Below are 19,095 nucleotides of genomic sequence, written 5' to 3'. Positions count from 1 at the left end.
TTTCAGAGAGTAAAATTTGCAAATCTTGCCCAGAGGAGCATGCCCCCCGCCCCTGTCGAGTGTTACTAGCCTTCCAGAATTTAGCGTAAACCATGCCGGCCTTTCTGAATTTTAGCGTAAACCATGCCGGCCTTTCTGATTTAGCGTAAACGTTGCCGGCCTTCGGAATTTAACGTAAAACGTTGTCCACCGTCCTGAATTTAGCGTAAAGCGTTGCCAGGACCCCCCATGCAGACCCTCTTTCCCTTGATTGGTTTTGATGAGAACTCAGCAAACCTTTTCTACGAATAGGCAAGGATGGCAGGTCGTCCCAGAAGGATTGTCAGGCCAACTGGATGTAGAATATATTCTGTACTTCTTGATTGTAGGAGTGTCCTCTTCGTCCAATGGTTCGAAAAAGAAATTACAACATGATCAAGACGTTCAACGTTCGCTCACACTCCTACGCAGATTCGAAACGACGCCATAAGTAGAACTCTGCTCAGTTCGACCAAAAAGCCCCTTGGTTCGACGGAGTTCTGAGGACGCGGGTCTTTCGTCTCTGCGTAGGAGATGGAGTTGAATGGTGTAATTAAAGTGTCTACCGTAAGACATAGCGTGCATGCTCGTGTCATGTACTTCTGAATATAGATATCTGTGTCCTTGCCCAGAACTCCATCTGTGAGCTGATATCTGTCACCAAGGTGAGCCACCAAAAGAAAATCACACATTTGCCTTACAAGGTATACTTTGTCTTCCGCGCCCTAAAACTGTTTTAATAGATCCAGTTAAAGTTTGTGAGAATAACAGGCGAACCGCTTTGAATCTGCAAAGCTATATACACAGTGGGACGTGAAGATATGTGCTGCGGCAGACGAACACCGACAGAGCCCGGAGGGTGTAAGAAGACCGGGCGCCGAAAAACGTCAGCTGAGTTCCCTCCCATCGGCGCGTTGATACAAAGGTTATCGGGCCGGGGTCGCGTTTTATCGGCCCAGGTCAGCAGGTTATCACACGGGGGCAACCAGAGATTGGATCATAAATCTCACTAAAGGATACAAATGAGCGTTATTGAATTTTTCGGACGTTTTTCATCAACGACAAAACAACGTTTCTGTTCTGCTGACGTTTAGACCTAACACGGCCGAATGTGAAGTGTGCATACCTGTCGGCATACACATATCGCCAGCGGTTCTACAGCCTGCGAAGGGTTAAACAGCACATAAATGTCGTCGGGTCATGACTGGGGCTTACAGATACCCCGGGGTGTACGGGACAAGGTGTTGGAAGCCCCGGTAGGCCATGACCTTCCTGAACACTACACCCATAAGTCACGATCATGAAACATTCGTCTTTGATTCTCTGGTTTGACTGCAGCCTTGCACCAATGTCCTGACGCGGCAAGCATGCTGTGTAGTTTATGGGAATCCCTCGTACAGTTGATTAAATCTTTTATAGAATCGGAAATAAGATGAAAGTAGCCTCTTTCTTCTCAAATAATATCCCTCACCCGGGTACTTCTGCTCTTATTGCTTAATTGCTTAACTCGCTTCGCAGACAGATTTCCACTTCAGCCTAGCTTGTCTGTGAGCCCTGGAACACACTTCCGAATTCATCAATCAGAATGAATGAAGATTTTACGAGGCATTCATCTACAGTATGTTTTGGTTGCTGTTGCATTCAATACATGGTCCATTGTGTAACCAATTTAAGTGTCTGACTGCAAGGGAAAATTTGTCAAAAATTCGCAACGATTTTGCCCTTTTTGTCGCATACAGGTGCGGCCCTTTGAGATACCTGTTTTAGCATAGCAGTGTTTGAGCTTCCCTTATGTAACAAACCGTCTTGATGCAGTGCTGTTATCTGAACGAAAGGAATTTCTTGCAGAAAACAGGTTCTAAATAATAAGCATAGGACATACAAAAATCATAGGACATCTTCATTTTGCAAAATTACAATTGATGATTCAAATAAGCGATTTTAAATTAATCGTCTGAGCTTCATAATACTATGAGAAAAGATAACCTCTAAAACACTTGAGAGTATCCTGAAAGCTCGTTATTCGTGCTTGTTAGTTGGTACAACACGGGAGGAGGCCTTGATAGCTTAGGCCAGGCACGCCGAACCCGGGCAAAAATAGGCCGGGAGTTGTGCTTGGGCCTCCGCCAGGAGTCAGCCAGGTGACTGACCTGTGCAGGTTTGAAGCTGTTCTTTAAGAATCATCCAGAGAACTTGGGCTCCTGTATGTTTGCGGGGGCAGTGCAGGAATGTTGATCTGGTGGGTTATTTCCCGCTGGACGCATCAGTAAGCAGGGGTTTGTACGGTCACACGCGATGTGACGGCAGCACGTCTTCAGGACAGCCCATCAAACGGCAAGAGTAACGGTGTGACATTCATAATGGCAATTATAGGTTAGTATGTTAAGACTTGTCAATCGTCAAAGTGGGTGGAACCTTAGATGGAATAAGAGAGTCTTGAAAGCCAGATGAAGACAAAGCTTTGTCTTAATAATGCTTCTGGAAATAAGCTAGACATTCCATAGCAGCCTAGGAATAAACATGACTTTCATATAATGCGCCAACTTGCAGTAGGCTAGCTGTTGGTCGCACACCTTTAGTAGATTCGCAAGTGGTTCTCTGGCTCTGTTCACAACTATGCTGACACCGCTATGTGCGAACATTATCAAAGTGCCTCGGAAAAGACGTCTAGAGTAATATTAAAGACGTTCAGACACAAAACACATTAACAGTCGAATTTACAGCCAGGATTACCTGAGAAAACTAAAGCCTGGTTGCGCCGTAGGAGACATGCCTAAAATATCGCAGCATCAGAGAAACCCTAACAAGAACCAGTCTGCAGAGTTCTCGGACAAGGTGCCGACAAAGCCTCCAAATTAGTCGTCCGTTCCTGGCCCGGTTGGAGTGTGAAGAATGTAGTAGTTGAACTTGAAGTCATCGGTGGAGCTCGATCCCACCAACTGGGTGCCGCTTTATTTGTGAGATGGACACCGTGGTTTGACAGGACGTCGTGTTTGGGTAGTCTTTGGTGATTTCCACATCCATACTTCGCGCCACGGTGGAGCAAGGAGCACATCTTGATCTCATAACGACAGGCAAAACATGTCGGCAGGAGTCTTCTGTGGGATTTACAACACGCAGATATTATAGATGAAGGATGTGTGGCATGTTTCTAGTCAGCAGTGACGAACATCAAAATGCTGTGTCATATCATATCATACATCATATCATATCATGCATATATCATGTCAAATCTTGTTGTACATACTCCAGAAGGTGTTGGCTGTTGGCATATCAAACACCTTTTCTTCCCCAGGGAAAAGACACAGGTGTGTCGTTATGTCACTTCCTTGCTTCCACGTTTTCCTAAAAGACGTGCCTTGTTGATATTGGCACACAGAGTATTGATTGCTTCTTGCTGGTACTAAAGTCCGTGGTCTGACGCCAGATCAAACTTTCAAAGGCGTTGTCGCAGTTTCTAAAACTTGCTGATTCAGTGCAGTGCTGTTTGCGTTCGCGGAACGAGATAATGTGTACCGCTTTGTACAAAAACACATCGTAAGACAGCATGACAGATGGCATGTGTTTAAACATCGTTATCCCATGTTGACGGAGGACATCGTGAGCAGTAACCATGACAACCCCATTCATGATATCCAAACTTCATCATCATAACATCTAACCACCACTGTGATACAGACTCATACACAATCCACATATTTATCACTACCAAACAGGCGCCTTTGTGGGCTGATGATGAAAGAATATCTACATTGTCTACTGCAATGAATACATCTAGTCTTGGTCGTTAGACAGAACAAAGGCACAAGCTATTTCTGAACGGTATTCATGAGCTTTAACGTGCTTCTAGTAAACGCTGTTTTCTACGTGTATGATTTGTAGCCTTTGCCCTTTTTTTCACTCAAAGTTTTGGACTTTCCTGGCCTCAATGATGTATAGGGATCATCAAATACATCTGGTACAACAGACAAAATGTTTGGTTAGCCATACTACTGCCTCTTGGACTTCATGTCAGCTTTTCTATGGTCATCTCACGAGGCTTGACGTGATACAACGTGACAGGTTCTGAAGACTACTCAACACAACAAGTGTCCGATGGTCACGATGTGCGCCTGTGGTACCCAGAACACCCCCTCTCACCGCACGTGGGCGGACGGCTCGAGAACCGGTTTTCTCTTTCTTTTGGTCGGACATCGATCAAGCGGGTTCCCCGATGAGCAGCTCCGTTGTCGCGCTGACCCACTTCTACTCGGGGGTGGAATCCTGATGAGAGGAATGATTTTTCAGCATGTCGAGGTTTCCAGGCGACGGTGCCAATAGCCTGTGGCAGCGTCGGTCCTCATTAGTCGTGATGACCATGGCCTTGGTGCAGGCAGTAGTGATGGTCAGGCAGGCGTACAGATGTGACGTCTTGTGGGATACATGGTCCAACTACAAAGTACCGAACATCGTGCCCATGGCAATACATCTGGGAAAGGCTTTACACTGCATTTCATCTGTCCATTTTCCAAATGCCTTGCGTGGTATGGATAGCACGAGAGTTGTTTTGTGTGGGCTGTCATGTTCGGAATGTCACGGTTAACAGTGGGTTGAAAAGTTGCTCATGTGTGACATGATGTATGTGATACAAAAGGTACATGACTTCGTCGCTCATCTCGCTTTCATTACACTGCAATGTATTCATTTCATCATTATGCCAACGGCATGTGAAGTGATTGGTAGATATACCGGAAAATTTGAAAAAATCTATCATCGTCCGCCTGATGACGGTCTTTCATTTCATGATCCAAGACCGCTCAACGGCTTGTTCTCATGACAACAGCGCCGCCCAACACAACAGCGCCTCATGGCGAGCGCCCCTTTCTCTAGGAATGAGAAAGCGTTCAAAAATAGCAGACATGATTGTTTTCTCAGTGTATAAAGGTGAAGGCTTCGAAATTGACAATATTGCGGGCTGTAGGACGGCTAAGTGTTGCCTGATGTGGATCCTGTCCCGTCAGGGATATTTGGTGCTCTGTCTCGGGGCCTCTCGGCAGGTGTGCCGAACTTTCCCGACTCCCTCACAGTACGAAGTGTCTGGAGTGATGACATACCGACAGGCCGCTTTCATTAAAGCTGTCGTGATGTGTAATTTCCGAACTGAGCTTTGCTGATAGCTTCCAGGATTCCAGTCACAGAAAAGGTGACCTGTGGTGGCCTTGTTGTCTTCACGGCACTCACTGAAGAACGCACGAATTGCAGAAGATTTGAACAACCTGGATATCAATTGGTATCAACTAGGGACATGATAATGGTTGTAATAGGGTCCATCTCAAGTTTCTCACTACTAGCAATACTACCTTTACTAAGACTGTTCATCATTAAACTGCATACCGGGTGTTCGTTATCTGTTCTATAAGTTACAGTAATGTAATTTTCACCCATGGCTATTGCTTTGATGTTATTTCTAAGAGCAAGATCTACTATTACTGTACATTGACGTCTAACTGCGACTGTTTGTGTTTCAGCTCACGTTCAGTAACGCGAGAGTTGCCTGCAAGTGTCACGGAGTTTCCGGGTCCTGCAGCCTGAAGACGTGCTGGCAGCAGCTGGCGGACTTCAGGACAGTCGGCAACCTGCTCAAGGACAAGTACGACGGCGCCAACGAGGTCAAGCTCATCAAGAGGGGCAAGAGGTACCGCTTGGATCGCCGCAACCCGAGATTCAACGTCTTCACTGACGAGGATCTGGTGTACCTGAACAAGTCACCTGACTACTGCAACGCGGATCCGACCATAGGTTCTCTGGGAACGCACGGCAGAGAGTGTAACAAAACCGGCCTGGGCACGGACGGGTGTAACCTCATGTGCTGCGGGAGAGGATACAACACGTTCAAACGGGAAAAGGTGGAAAGGTGCAACTGCAAGTTCCACTGGTGCTGTTACGTCAAATGCAAAAGGTGTCGGTCAATAGAAAACGTTTACGTATGCAAATAGCAGAGGCGCAACTGTACAGATTATCGTTTTGTATCATTGGAAAAAAAACTCTTTATCACCTTGTTTGACTCATTAGGGTCAAAATGTACAGAAGACGGATATTCTATTGATGTATTAAAAAGTCTCACCGGAGTATTAATACATACACGTTCGCGTTAACTTTAAAGTAGGTCTAGAATATGTCGTATTAGAGGCTGGCAGAAACTATTTATTGGAGCAGTGAGGAGGATTTCGACCAAACGGTTCTTGTGCACACACGGACGTCGGTGTAAGAGTGAGATATGGGAACTTCCAGTTGGTTGACGTCAACACGGAGCCGTACGAACTTCAGGGAACAGAGAGACGGACCCACTACCATCAGAGACAGTATTTGGTGTAGACACCACTATGCCATGTATACGTCAACGATTCTAACTAAAGATACATTTTAGAAAAGAATGATGCACAGAATACTGGCACAATGAAGGTAACTCGGACCTGGTGGTAACAAACACAACTGCCGTCAGGCGAGTCCAAGTAAAGCAAGTGATTCATTTTAGGAGAGAATCTTCTGTAAGAAAAAGTGGGATAGGAATATAGTGTGGTTCGTTGGAAAGACTAGCCATATTTGAGTGGAACAAATTCGAAAGTTAACGGTATTTCCCGAATAAGTATCTGCAAAGCTTGTACATAGCAAGAGCGCTGCCAGGGATAACTTTTGTACTGTTTACTGTATCACATTCTGAACTTTTGTTGCTTTGTTATTTATTGTCGATAGTTCTTTTCTACACTGTATGTATGTATGTATGTATGCTAATTCCATGGGCATCAATAAACGTTAAATATGCACTAGTCGTCGTTTGTTATTTTGTACATCTTTGTCTAAGTTATCTACATACCAACAATCGTAAAAATTCGTTATTCCTTTCTTAAACTTTCCTCTTTGGAATTCTTTACAAAATGCCCTTGCAATTCCAAAACTTGCCACAAGGGAGCCCAAACTTACGTCACTTCTTCCCGAGCACAAGAGCTATCTAACACCTAAAAATCGTGACCATACCATCAGAACACGAAATATCAGACCCAAAAGTACCGGTAGGGTACCAAGGGAAGCCTGTAAGGGGGCTCAAAATCTAATCATCTCTAGTTTTCACCACACGCTATCTACACACCAAGTATGAAACTAATCCACCCAGTTCCTGAATTATGTTGTTCATGAAATGACACATACACAAACACTACTGAAAACATAACCTCCGTGACATACTAGTACTCCGTGGAGGTAACTAGGCCGTAGTTCTTTTATAAGTTGATACCCGAAGCTTTCCCGATTCGATGTTGATTATATCTGATGCGCACGTACACCAAGCCTCGTGCAACTAAGTACAGGTGGGTTTTAGAGCCACGCTAAAGGTACCGACTGAAAAGGTGGTGAAACGTACCTACCTCTGTGGCGTAGCCAAAAATGGCATCAGCTGAAGAAACAAGCGATATGTCAATACAGGAATGCCACCATGCGAACTCGAGCGTTAGTGCATCTACTTCAATAATAGGTTTCTCTGTCAAACTTGTGAATTGGGCATTTATAAAGATAGGGAAAGAATTTTTCGAAGCATTTACTTAACTGCTTCTTGTTCTTCCGTTAATGTCCAGCTGCCAAAAAATCGACCTGGTAGATTATTTGATCATATACATATACACCTTTCTCCTACAAGAAAAGAGAGACGAGAGACGAAAAGTTAACAGTACAAGTGGCAGAGCCACGTCCGTACGCTGGGTGGCGCTAGTAATCAACTACCAGTAATCCACACCCACCTTTACTTAATTTCGTTGAAGATGGATTCGTTGGACAAAAAGTTGGGCACAGATAACATCAAGGTGTTGCCTACGCCATGTGATTAATGTACATGTTGTGATAATGGTGATCAAGCAAATAAGATTTGTAGCATTTCCCTTCTTTTCAAGACGTTTTGTTTCGAATTAAAGGCTCAAATAAATTACACACTGTCGAGCTGCCCAAGAAAAGTTTGTTTTGACACAAATTTCACAACGAAATAACGTTCCATCAATCCTACTATTTGATCCTAATCTATGATGGACTAACCTACGCACAGTTGAAATAAATAGAATATCTCCTCGCTCAGAGTAGAGCATCGTATTTTTTCCACCTACTAGTATTTATATTTCAAGGACAAAGTTATCATGAACATTGACTTACTGCTAATGTACCAATAAGAACGGTACTGAGACGTATTTGTACGCCTTTCCGTCAGATAACAACAATTAGGAGCTGTCTGCCGTCACAATAGTCACAATTCAGCTACTCAACCTCACAAAGGCCGTCGTAAGGGTCACAGGGCTCGACTGAGTTAATCAGTCTATGGAGCGACTGAAAGACCTGTATTCTTTCATTGAGTCTCTATTTTGAAAGTCAACTCTGAATGGCGCACAATACCTGCCAATTCACACATACTATGCTCGACCATTAACGGACTCAGAGCTATTAACGTCCCGGGGTAAAAGAAATGGTGTAAAAACTACTAGTAGTTTAATTGGTTTAGTCCAGAGACTGACTTAAACGTTATATCTTTACACAATGTGGACACAGGCGGCACATTATATTTTCATGTATTTAAAATCCGAAAAACTTAATCAAGCGGTTGTCAAAGACGGAGTACCTGCACATATTCTCTGTCACTGAACAAACAACCCTTTTCAATTTGGACCTCAAATACGTGCAAGAAAAAATCGAAGTAGGACGATTCCACCATAAGAATGTCGGAAGAACTTAGCGTCATCTTCATAAAGGTTAAAATCTTAACTATGAAAAATCTCAAACTTGAAGTTTCTGTGAAATATTGAGTTAAGTATAAACAGAATTCTAAATTGCAATTCATTCCCTAAGTCTAGATATTTCAATCAGCTTAGTAGAACTTTTATCAGCACCCCCCCCCCCCCCCGACTTGAGTGGCCCCTCCCATTACCTTGACATAAAGTTGTGCCGTACAGGTAGGTGAAACCTTCCCGCTCACATTCAGGGCACGGAGGCATACATAAGGCGTTGTCCTGCCACTTCTTGTCACATCCAGTTAAATGAAACGGAACATTACACAGCAAATAAAACTGCAAAACAAATATCGACTGTTTCTCCTGTCTCTCCATGGACACGGTTTATCCAGCATGTCGGCGGATGACAGCTTCTTCAGATAACACACCCGAGGTGCCAGTTATACACCATTAAGTGTACAAACTTCACTGACATCTGGTCTAATGTGTGACAAAAAGACTACTTAGTGCAACCACGAACATTATATATCAACGTTATATGTGTCATGGATACTCTTAGTCTTAGCTATATCTAACTAAAGAAATGTTTGTTTTCATGATGCACTAGTTACGATGCATACATAGTACATAAAACATGCATACATCTGAACATTGTCACGTAAAACAAAGAAACAAAAAAATCGTCGATATTGACAGCAACGACTAAGCCAAGAAAGTATACTACATATACAACATCTACCGCCGTTACCATTCAACCCCAACTACACGTACAAAGCAAACATGACCCAACATATGTGATTTGTGTTGGGGGTTTGCAGTCCTCTGGACTTTGGTAGAGACCATTTTCGATGCAATCTACTACAGACGACAAACTTTGCTAGGAAATTTCCATTACCAATTGTATTCTTCAGCTTAAGAATATTTCTTCCCGTTGTCCTTCATGCAATGCCACAGCGTAATCAGTAGTTTTAGTGCTGTTACGGCCTGAATGCTTTTCTAATCCACGGCTGGACGTTGACCAGCGTATTGTACTGGACCTGCCCAAAAGGTAAATCCGGGCACAGCTGAATGGTCCGTACCCCCAATGAAAGGTCCATGGTTGTGTGGAGAGCCCTGAACCCACTGGTCTTATTTACGACAGTACTGTGGACCCCGGGAACAACACCAGTACAACAGGTACACACAGGAACACCTGGGGAGAGGAGAGCATGGCGAGAACTGTTGTCGGACAGGTGGAGGGGACGGTACTGGACAGGTAGAGCGGGACAACACACACCTGGGATTAGTTGGGATCGCACCTGAGAGAGTGACAGGCAGGCATGGGGACCAGGGAGGTATGTACTGTACTGTATTGTTGTTTACCTTCTTAGCTACATACCGTGTGGGCAACTTCATGTTGATTATAGGCCAGATTTGAAGACATGAGAGTTCATACGTGTACTGAAGTCACTCAGATCGGTACGAAGGAAAGCGACGTCGTGACAGGTGTGGTTACGAGTGAGGCTAAACTACGCTGACTTCCTGGACAAAATACGGAAATACCTAACCAACAGGGTTCAATCAAGAAGCCGTTGTCAGCTTGTATTAGATCTGTACTTTCTATCCTACACAAGGAAAAGTGAAAATTGTTATTTTGCTATAAAAAGTGAAATATAAGGATTGCCGAGAGGCATGTCATGTTAAGGCACGTGTTTACAGTGTGTGTCGTTAGTGACGCTGTTTGCATGGCGATGGGGGAGGGGAGGGCCTCTCGGCTTTGACAGGTGTTTTCCAGTTCCGTAGTTTACAGTTCTAGCCGAAACAAGGTGAATCATCTGTAAAGACTGTTGATAATGCTCCAGTAAATTGTCCAAAATCTGTACCGCGGCCCTGCTGTGAATGACGTCACTTCACAACTGTTCACCTGTTGCAAGCCTATAAAACAGAAGTCAGGGCGGGTAGCTGGACTAACTGATACGCAGCGACGAGCCAGTGTTAATGGGATGTGCCTTTAATACGTCAGACAAAAAAGTTCGTGATCAAAATGACATAACAGTGACAAGTCCCTGCAATAACTCACGTTTCAAATGACCCATTTCAGCTATAAACCAACACAAACATAGGAGAGCCCCAGGGTAGGCCTAAGCTGTCATTTGGACAGTAAACCGTAAAAAGGACATCAGGGATGAGGAAAGCATGCGTGAGGGGACAGTGGTGTTATTATAGGAACCCTCACTTCCCATAGTCTAAATGGCGATCTAATTACCACAATGTAGTAAATCAGCTTCATTTTATACCTATCAGCTAGTAACATTGCGTAAGCAAATAACAGGTATTATACACAATAAAACTTGCACTACATCACCTTAAATAGCACCAGATATCCATGCAGAATGTTGGTTCTGTTCGTAATGTGATCTATCGTTAACCTTGTATCGACCTACCCCACCTAGTTAAACAGTCATCATGATCGATAACAACAGGGATGAAAGACTTGTGTCGGTCAGAAGATGAAAGGTCGAGTTCGATCTCGTTTACGTTATCCCAACCCTTTCCTACTGTTCTTAACTTAGCTTATGGTGCTTGAGGCATTTTCTCAGGGAGTAGAAAAAGAAAGTTTTATCAAATGTTAGAAAGTTTTTTACGAGTAAGAAAGTTTTATGACATGTGAACTGGTAAAACATGTTTTGCCAGAAGCTGAGATAAGGGAAGGTGAGAAAGGAGGGTGAGAATTACACGTAAATGTTCTTACGTGTGTTACAAACCATGGAAACAAGTGGTCGCAGAAGCTTTACCGGTATAGTGTCACACAATCGGCCCATCACGCTATCCTTTATGCCTTAAATACAGTCAGGTTAAACAGTCGCACAGCGTGACAGTTGGAAAGGTCAGAGACCTGCCCTCCAACCTTTGATGATCCTACTGAAGATGTTAAGTATATGTTGTGATAGATGTCTCTACTTGTTATAGGCTTAAGACGAGTGTGTGAGGTGAGGTGTGGTATCATACTGGCCAGCTTTTGTAAACTTGATTCCCGGTGTGCATTCTCAAAGTCAGTTCAACATTACAAAGATATCAAAAAACCAATCGGAACTATGAGAATTGACCGATACCTTAATTCAGGGAAATGTCTATTAACATTATGGTAGCGGTAGGTGTGTGAGGGTGGCTTGCCTGATCATCAAACGTATCCTTCTGTAAAAACTGCGGCCTAAGGAACTGGGTCAAGTATGAAAGCTCCTTTGTACGGAAAGGACACAATGTTCATTTCAAGATATCATGTATGGTACTTTACGTTTAAGTTGAAAGTGACGTACATCAAGGAGAATATCAGTACGTATACATTGTGTTCCATTCCCCGTAGCTTTACTTCATGTGCTTTTGACAACTGACCATACCGTTTACAACTCTTGACTTAAGCCACGATTGTAGGGTTAATGATTACCACAGGGCCATGTGTACTGCCCTGATGTTTGTTGGTGTCTGTGGAGAGGGTCATGTTGTCGTTGTTTGTGCTCTACAGGTGTGTGGTCGGACCAATATTGTGTTTAGGAGAATGACCATAAAATTAGCCTAAAATGCCCTTCGGGTTACACATACGGTAGAAACGGATTGAACCTAGCGATGATGTGATTCGGGTAATAACATTGCACTTTTTGGCTTCACAGCAGACAGTTGTAGAATCGTAACTGTTTGTCGTATTCTTCAAGCAGAGGTTTAAGTCGATAGGGATAGTAGTGGCCGGGATTTCTTAAGGCTGCTTCAGTACTCGTAAGAAATCCTGATCTCTACTAGCCTTCCGACCGAGACCACTGTTTCGATAATACAAAAACGTATATAGTCTATCGAGGAAACTCAAGTTTTCCCTTACTCCGTTATGCAATTTTCTATAAACTAATATCTGCAAGTTTTGTTTACAAATAATATTTCCCTTCAGGGTTCTCCCTAACCCATCGCAACAATTATCTAGCCATAGATCCTCTAGGGACATCTTCTCTCGAAACGTTGCCATCTCCACAACTACAAATACCGCTGGGTACTACAGAGTACTAAGCTATTTCAAGAACATTTAAAGGCAAGAGTTTGCGATAAAAGCCGTTGTAAGAACATGTCTAACTGGTAGATAAACAAGCACTGCGGTAGGACTCCCAGGGCGACTATCTATATAATCATCGATCTAGCCAGCATCCAGGGGGCAGAGTACGGTATACAGGCTAATTAATGGCCTATCCGAGCTTTGATACGTCATCGTTATGGCGACAATCATCAGGGTACAGCATTCCTTTCATTGCTGTGGAGACAAAATCAAAGCTGCTTTGCCGGTCTACTGTTGAATATTGCTTAAGCATATGTTTTTGGTAATCAATATGAATAATGTTATACACGAAAGCGGCATAATTGATATAACATTGTATAGTACATTCCAGAAGATATGGTTATTTACTTACAGATTACTGACTAAAATGTAAGTTCCCAAAATATATAATTAACAACATAGGGAAAGATAAATTGGACGTTTCACAAATGTTGAGTGCACATACATCAGTATTATTTCGACAATCTTAAGTATAGTGTATATAACTAATACTGTAATTCATTGCACCTAAACTCTCTGTTTCCGCCATCGGTCAACTTCGTGCATGTCAGTCCAAGTTAAGGTTTAAGCCTGACTACACGGTTAAAAGAAACCGACATGTCCGTGTTTAGAGTATATATAGAATCCTATATTTGCAACTTTTCCATCTGTGTGTTAGTCTTATCATTTCTTATTGTCGCCCCAAGTCCGGCCTGTAAATGAACTGAAAGTACTGGTTCAATAATATACCCTCATATGTATCATAATGTTGATATAAACGTATGGCAACCAATATATCATTGTCAACATTAATCCAGTACCTTATTAGATAATTGAAAACCAAGACGTTTACTACTCTTTGAAAGATTGCTGAAATCTTGAGACAATTACATTGCTATGACTATGACTAGATTCTATGGCAGTTACAAGACAAATCGACTTCTGAGTGTTTAGGTAAGAAGAACCGTTGGCACAGCTGTGCAAGTATCTCAGGTGAGACATGTGAGCCACAACACCATCCGTACCTAACCATGCCGCTAAGTAACGGCAGAATGATTGCCAGATTGTCAATGATGGTGCAAAGGACTTTTGTTAGCTTGTGAATAGTCACGTTGACGTCAAATTGTTTAACACCTTAGCAATGTCACAAAGGACTTCTCCCTCTTTATACTACAGTTTAGTGGAGGATAATCCCCGGCAAACTCATTTGTCTCGAGTCATCGCATTTGACGGAGAACTTTGGTGGCCGTGTTAATCCCTAACGTCGGAACATCGCCGGGTTGCCCCCCTGTGACTAAGTGTATTTTGAATAGGTGACTACACTACACTGTTCACGAACTGCCACAATGGGCCCTTCCGCCACTATTGGGGATTATACACAAGTCTGGAGGCCAAGCTATAAATCTTTTACCCGAGACCATTGACTGCGCTGTGGCCTGTGTTAGGGGCTAATGCGCTCAACAATCAATTAGGTTAGAAAGTTAGTTATTGTTCGCGTATTGGTCTTAAGGTAGGGAGGAGTTTTACATGGACAGTGCTACACGGAGTCATGAACAAGGCCACACAGGAAACAAAACAACCAACACATGTAACCTTTCACCTGTCTACAGGTGCAACACCTGGTGAGTTGTTGTTGCTAGGCGACTCGTGCTTAGTCATCCTGACCGACGTTACAGCAGCGCGTCTTGACTACTAAGGCGCTTCGATAAACTCCAAAAGCACTCAAGCAAACATGCTGGAACAAAACAAATGGGCCTTCAAAAACTTAAGGGGAAAGTTCACTGTTGTTGGGTGATGTGTAAAACCGTGGGCAGGTAGAAGGGACCACGCATTAACAGATGATGCTTGGAATGTAAGAAAGTGGTTCAGGTTTACGCTAGTATAAATTATAACCAAGCAAATAAAACTTGCAAGGAAATATTTGGGAGAAGGAATGAATTAGGGAAAAGCCCAGAAACACCCACACTCATGCTACTTCCTTAACTCAGATAACCGTGACAGTAGGGATACAGTCAATGTGGTTTCTTCCTTTAATAAGCTGGGAAGCAAAATAAAGGGCATTTTTGGGTCTTCCGATGCACCATCCCGTTTCAGCTACTTTTGTTGCTGTAGCCAATAGCATAATTGATAATCTGTTGAGTGGATTAAAACGGGAAGAAAGCAGCCAGGTTAAAAGCTTCCGTGCTTTGTTGCCGGTTGCGGGTAGGGTTACAGTGGGAAGGCTCGGGTTACGGCCGTTAGGGACAGCGTTACGGCACGAACAATGACCACAAGTTGTGTAACACATGTAACGTCGTTACCCGGTAAATCTGACAAGTATCGGTCTGGCCGTGTACCGGGTAATTGGATAAAATAGTCAAAACAGTGAGACCTTTGGATGGTCATCGGACTGTGGTATTCGCCTTATTGTTGGCACACATGTGATGGTTGGTAGCGCTATTCAAGCTTGTGTTGATAACACCTTAAAGTTCGGAGTTCAGCCCCTTCTCATGTTTGTTCCATAGAAACATTTCATTCTCATAGAAGGAGGAAATGACATTCGTGAGAGCCGTGCCAAACAGTGACAGTCAGCGATTTCACCTGCCTCGGGCGTATAGTGTGTAGAAAGGCACTTCTATTAAGGACCAAGCAGATGCGGAGTGTTGGAAAAGTTGGTAAGGTACAGCTCTTGCCAACACATAGAAAATATGTAACTACTGGTAATAAGAGTCATCTAGTCTGAAATGTTGTATATCGACAAATAGCAGCAGGACTGGATAGCCAAAAGGTTCGAAAAACGCCACGTAAAATAAACATCAGCTCCTCGATCGACAGCTGTGTGTGATGCGGGCAGTTCTCAAGTCTTTCTACTGACATTTCCGGACAAAAGATGCGCGCCACTTCTCAACCCATCAGCGATACAAGTCAAAGAACGGCCTCAGAATAAACTGAGAGTTGAAAACAGCTGTTTTCATATTGGGGTTGGCGATGGACAGTGGAGTGTTCGGGTGAATGGAGACTTTTTGTGCTAGCCTGGTTGTTGTTTTGAGCCCACCTCTCTCCACTACTCTCTAGATCACTTAACCACGACCTCTCTTTGGCTATCGGCTCTTATTTTCCAAGGGGACGGGTCACTTAACCTAGGGAGTGTGTAAGGGGGTTTCCTGCCATCGTTAGTGTTTGTCTTTTTGTGGTACAACCAGTTTGATGTTTTCCCTGTTTTTCTTTAACGTTTGTAGCAATGTATATATGTAACGAGCACAGTTAACAATTCACTGTACATCTTTTACTCAACACACTGATATTTAGATAGTGTTCCCCCGTGTTTACATTATCTTTAAGCTTCAGAATAAAGGTACAAGAAATTATCTTTGGCTATGGGTACCACATTACTGCTGATCAGTTTTACTCGAACTATCCGCTCGGGCGGCAGCTGAGCAGAACTGGCCCAAACCGTTAACAATTTATTTGCGCAAAGTTTGCGCCCCTCCATAATAATGAATACGTATTGCGAAGTTGCGAAGTTGCTCTACCTTGACCACCCACCCCCCTCCACGCTTCATTCCCGTGCCGTTTAATCGCACACAATAAATACCTTCACGTCTGTTCCCTGAGTTGGAAACATTTAGTGCCATATGTGAGTATGTAAGGTTACTAACAGTACTATGGCTGCCATTGCGGGTCATTGGCATTTTCAATCAACACAAATTACCACCAGTGTGTCAATAATGGCTCATAACTCACCGATATAGCTAAGACTACTTCAATGCAACCGTACATAGTGACACAGAGAGGCGACGAACACTACATACTTCCCCGGCCCTGTTTATTACATAGAGGTTGGCGTCGCAGGGTCAAGACGTCGTAAAAGGCAATGGATTTGCACCTGTACATACACACCTTCTCTCTCCATTTCTTCCAAGTGTAACAACAAGAACATTGTTTCTTACAATCAACTTTTGGTCCGTTCACATAGCTAACCGTCATTCCCTAAAAGGGCTAAATTCCTAGCACAAAAAATGAGACTTTAAACGTGTGTAGTGGTCTTATTTAATAAATGTCCATTCATACTCAGCCGTGTCAGGTAAGGCAAAGACAGCAAACACATGAGCAGACTTGCACATAGTAACAGACAGGACACGGAGACTGGGCATACATTTACTTACGCAAACAGAGCAGGGATTTACCGCTCTTAACATTCTGGGGTAATCAAAAATCAATAAGGCTGTTATTAGCTGGAGGCCGTTGACTTTGTCGTGTGTGAGAGCACACAGGTCCACCTGGTGCAGCAGCCATGGCGAGACCGCCGCCATCTTGGTATTTGCAATTACTATTGGTCAGAGGAGTCAACATTTTCTCATCAATCACCGTACTACAACATATCGAAGATGGTATTTGCGATAGCGGCCGATAGATTATACTGAACGTAATAATAAAATTTGTCCAACTACATAGCGTCGACTATATCTGTAACGAGTCTAACGAATACAACGATATGAATTCACATCAATGAACATTTTGTATGACTAAAACTAGAAACGAAATAGTGTAGTGACGATACTTGTAGATTGTACTAATAACGGGTAATAGAGTAGAGTAGATAGCTTCGGTTCTGGATTTTACTTAATAAAGTACGCATGAGTTTGGAAGGAAAACTGCAATGCGTCTGATCGAACCCCGATACACCGAGTATCCTCGAGTGCAGAAAAAACAGCTGCCTTTTTGTACCAGGAGATACGAGAGGGGAGCAGTTTCTTGACAGCTTTCAATGTCATAAAACACGAAAACTCCTTAGACCCAGAAAGCACTTAACTCCAACCCGACACGTTAAAACAGTACACACAGCACCACAAGAACGGTCTTGTGTTGGAGTGCCGTGCTCTATGAGTAGGGTTTTAATGACCCCGTTATCGGGCTGACATGCACGGAGGAGTAAATATTGGCTGAGCAAATTACCGGATGGACCCGGGATTGTTGGGCTCAATTATTGATTCTACCCGTTAAGTGACATTTATACTTGTTGCCAACGTCGTGAAGCAACTACTTACCTTTATAACTGGTGTAAGGTATTTCCTGTTAATCTGGCATAAGTCAAATGTTGAGATACTCAAAGACACGTCTCTCAGCGATAACACATTCGAGTGTCTTTTGTGATACCGAAACGTTCAGGACATTCTAAAACCAGCTTATACATCTGGTAAAGTCATTACTTACGACAAATTAATCACTCAGTTACCTTTGATTCATAACCGACATTATCATAATAATGTGCATCATTCTAAAACAGGTGTCATGAATTCACGTAACTATATATTGCCAGCTGCAATATCATACAGCATTTTTCAGAGTACATTGTGCAATGTTTAGTTTTGATGATTTTTTAATGAGTTATTCCCACCACTTGAAGTGTGTTCTCATGGGAAATGATTGCAACTGTCCGGTATGTCAGAATACGACACTTTCAGGCAAACAGTTGTAGCTGACGCCAAAGAGAAGTATTCAGAGTGCCGAGTCGGTATAGTAGTACTTCGATTTGGTCGGCTAGGTGGCATTTTTAACATACCTCAAACATCGGTTGGGAGGGACCTTTGAGGCTGGTCAAATATCATTGTTTGGTTAACGTTACTCCACTTCTTAGCTGAAAAGACATGTATGGTCAAGTTTAGAAACAACCCTGACCGTACAGACCTAGGTGCAAACAAGGAGCTTTTATCAAGGTGCAAAGTACAGCCAAATATGGAAAGTTACAGCATGCAGCCACGGGCTTCAATGCACAGTAATTCTGAGGTTCTGAAACGAGAACACGACGAACACTGTCTTGCCGTACCAGAATCCATTGGTTGTTGGAAAAATGGATGCAATCGGCCAGGCAGAATAATATGCCAGATGATTGAAAGTTGCAATCTGTTCCTCTGACCGACTTACTCTTCTGTAGTTCTGACATATTATTCTGTCCATAGATATGGCCAATTTCGACTATTTTTCTAGAATCCCCAGGAGTCTGGCAGAGACTAGTCTTCACTGGGTATGTGCACTTTCTACATCGGGTTTCTCGAAATTTCATAGTATTCCGACGAATACGCACATTGCTTTCCATACAGTCTCATACACAGATCTTAGACAGCAAACGGGAAAATACCTTATGATCAATTTAGACCGCAATGGCGAAACATACGCATGTGGAACAAAATATGAAGTGAGCTTGTCTGTGTCCATACTCAAGACATAGACGGCGTCCCGTCTTTAGATAACAATGATCAACACGTGTGTTCCCTTTCTGACATACAGGGTTGGGTCAACACA

At 43.2% G+C, this 19,095-nt stretch overlaps 1 protein-coding gene across 8 annotated transcripts in view; it reads left to right on the top strand.

Annotated features, from left to right (window-relative positions):
* LOC118415326 (protein Wnt-5b-like) overlaps positions 1-6,824 on the top strand; it is a 100,454-nt gene extending 93,630 nt beyond the window's left edge. For 6 of the 8 annotated variants that reach the window (XM_035819833.1, XM_035819835.1, XM_035819834.1 and 3 more), the window contains one exon: positions 5,526-6,006. In XM_035819833.1, coding sequence (XP_035675726.1) covers positions 5,526-5,993 — 468 coding nt within the window. In that variant the 3' untranslated portion in view covers positions 5,994-6,006. Of the gene's footprint in view, positions 1-5,525 lie in introns of all 8 variants that reach the window. The other 2 variants (XM_035819829.1, XM_035819830.1) reach the window with 2 other exon arrangements.
* The last annotated feature ends 12,271 nt before the right edge of the window (positions 6,825-19,095 follow it).

This window comes from Branchiostoma floridae, chromosome 5 (genome assembly GCF_000003815.2).
Source record: "Branchiostoma floridae strain S238N-H82 chromosome 5, Bfl_VNyyK, whole genome shotgun sequence".
Lineage (NCBI taxonomy): Eukaryota > Metazoa > Chordata > Leptocardii > Amphioxiformes > Branchiostomatidae > Branchiostoma > Branchiostoma floridae.
The sequence above is the reverse complement of the archived record's forward strand: the minus strand, read 5'-3'. Positions and strand labels throughout refer to the sequence as shown.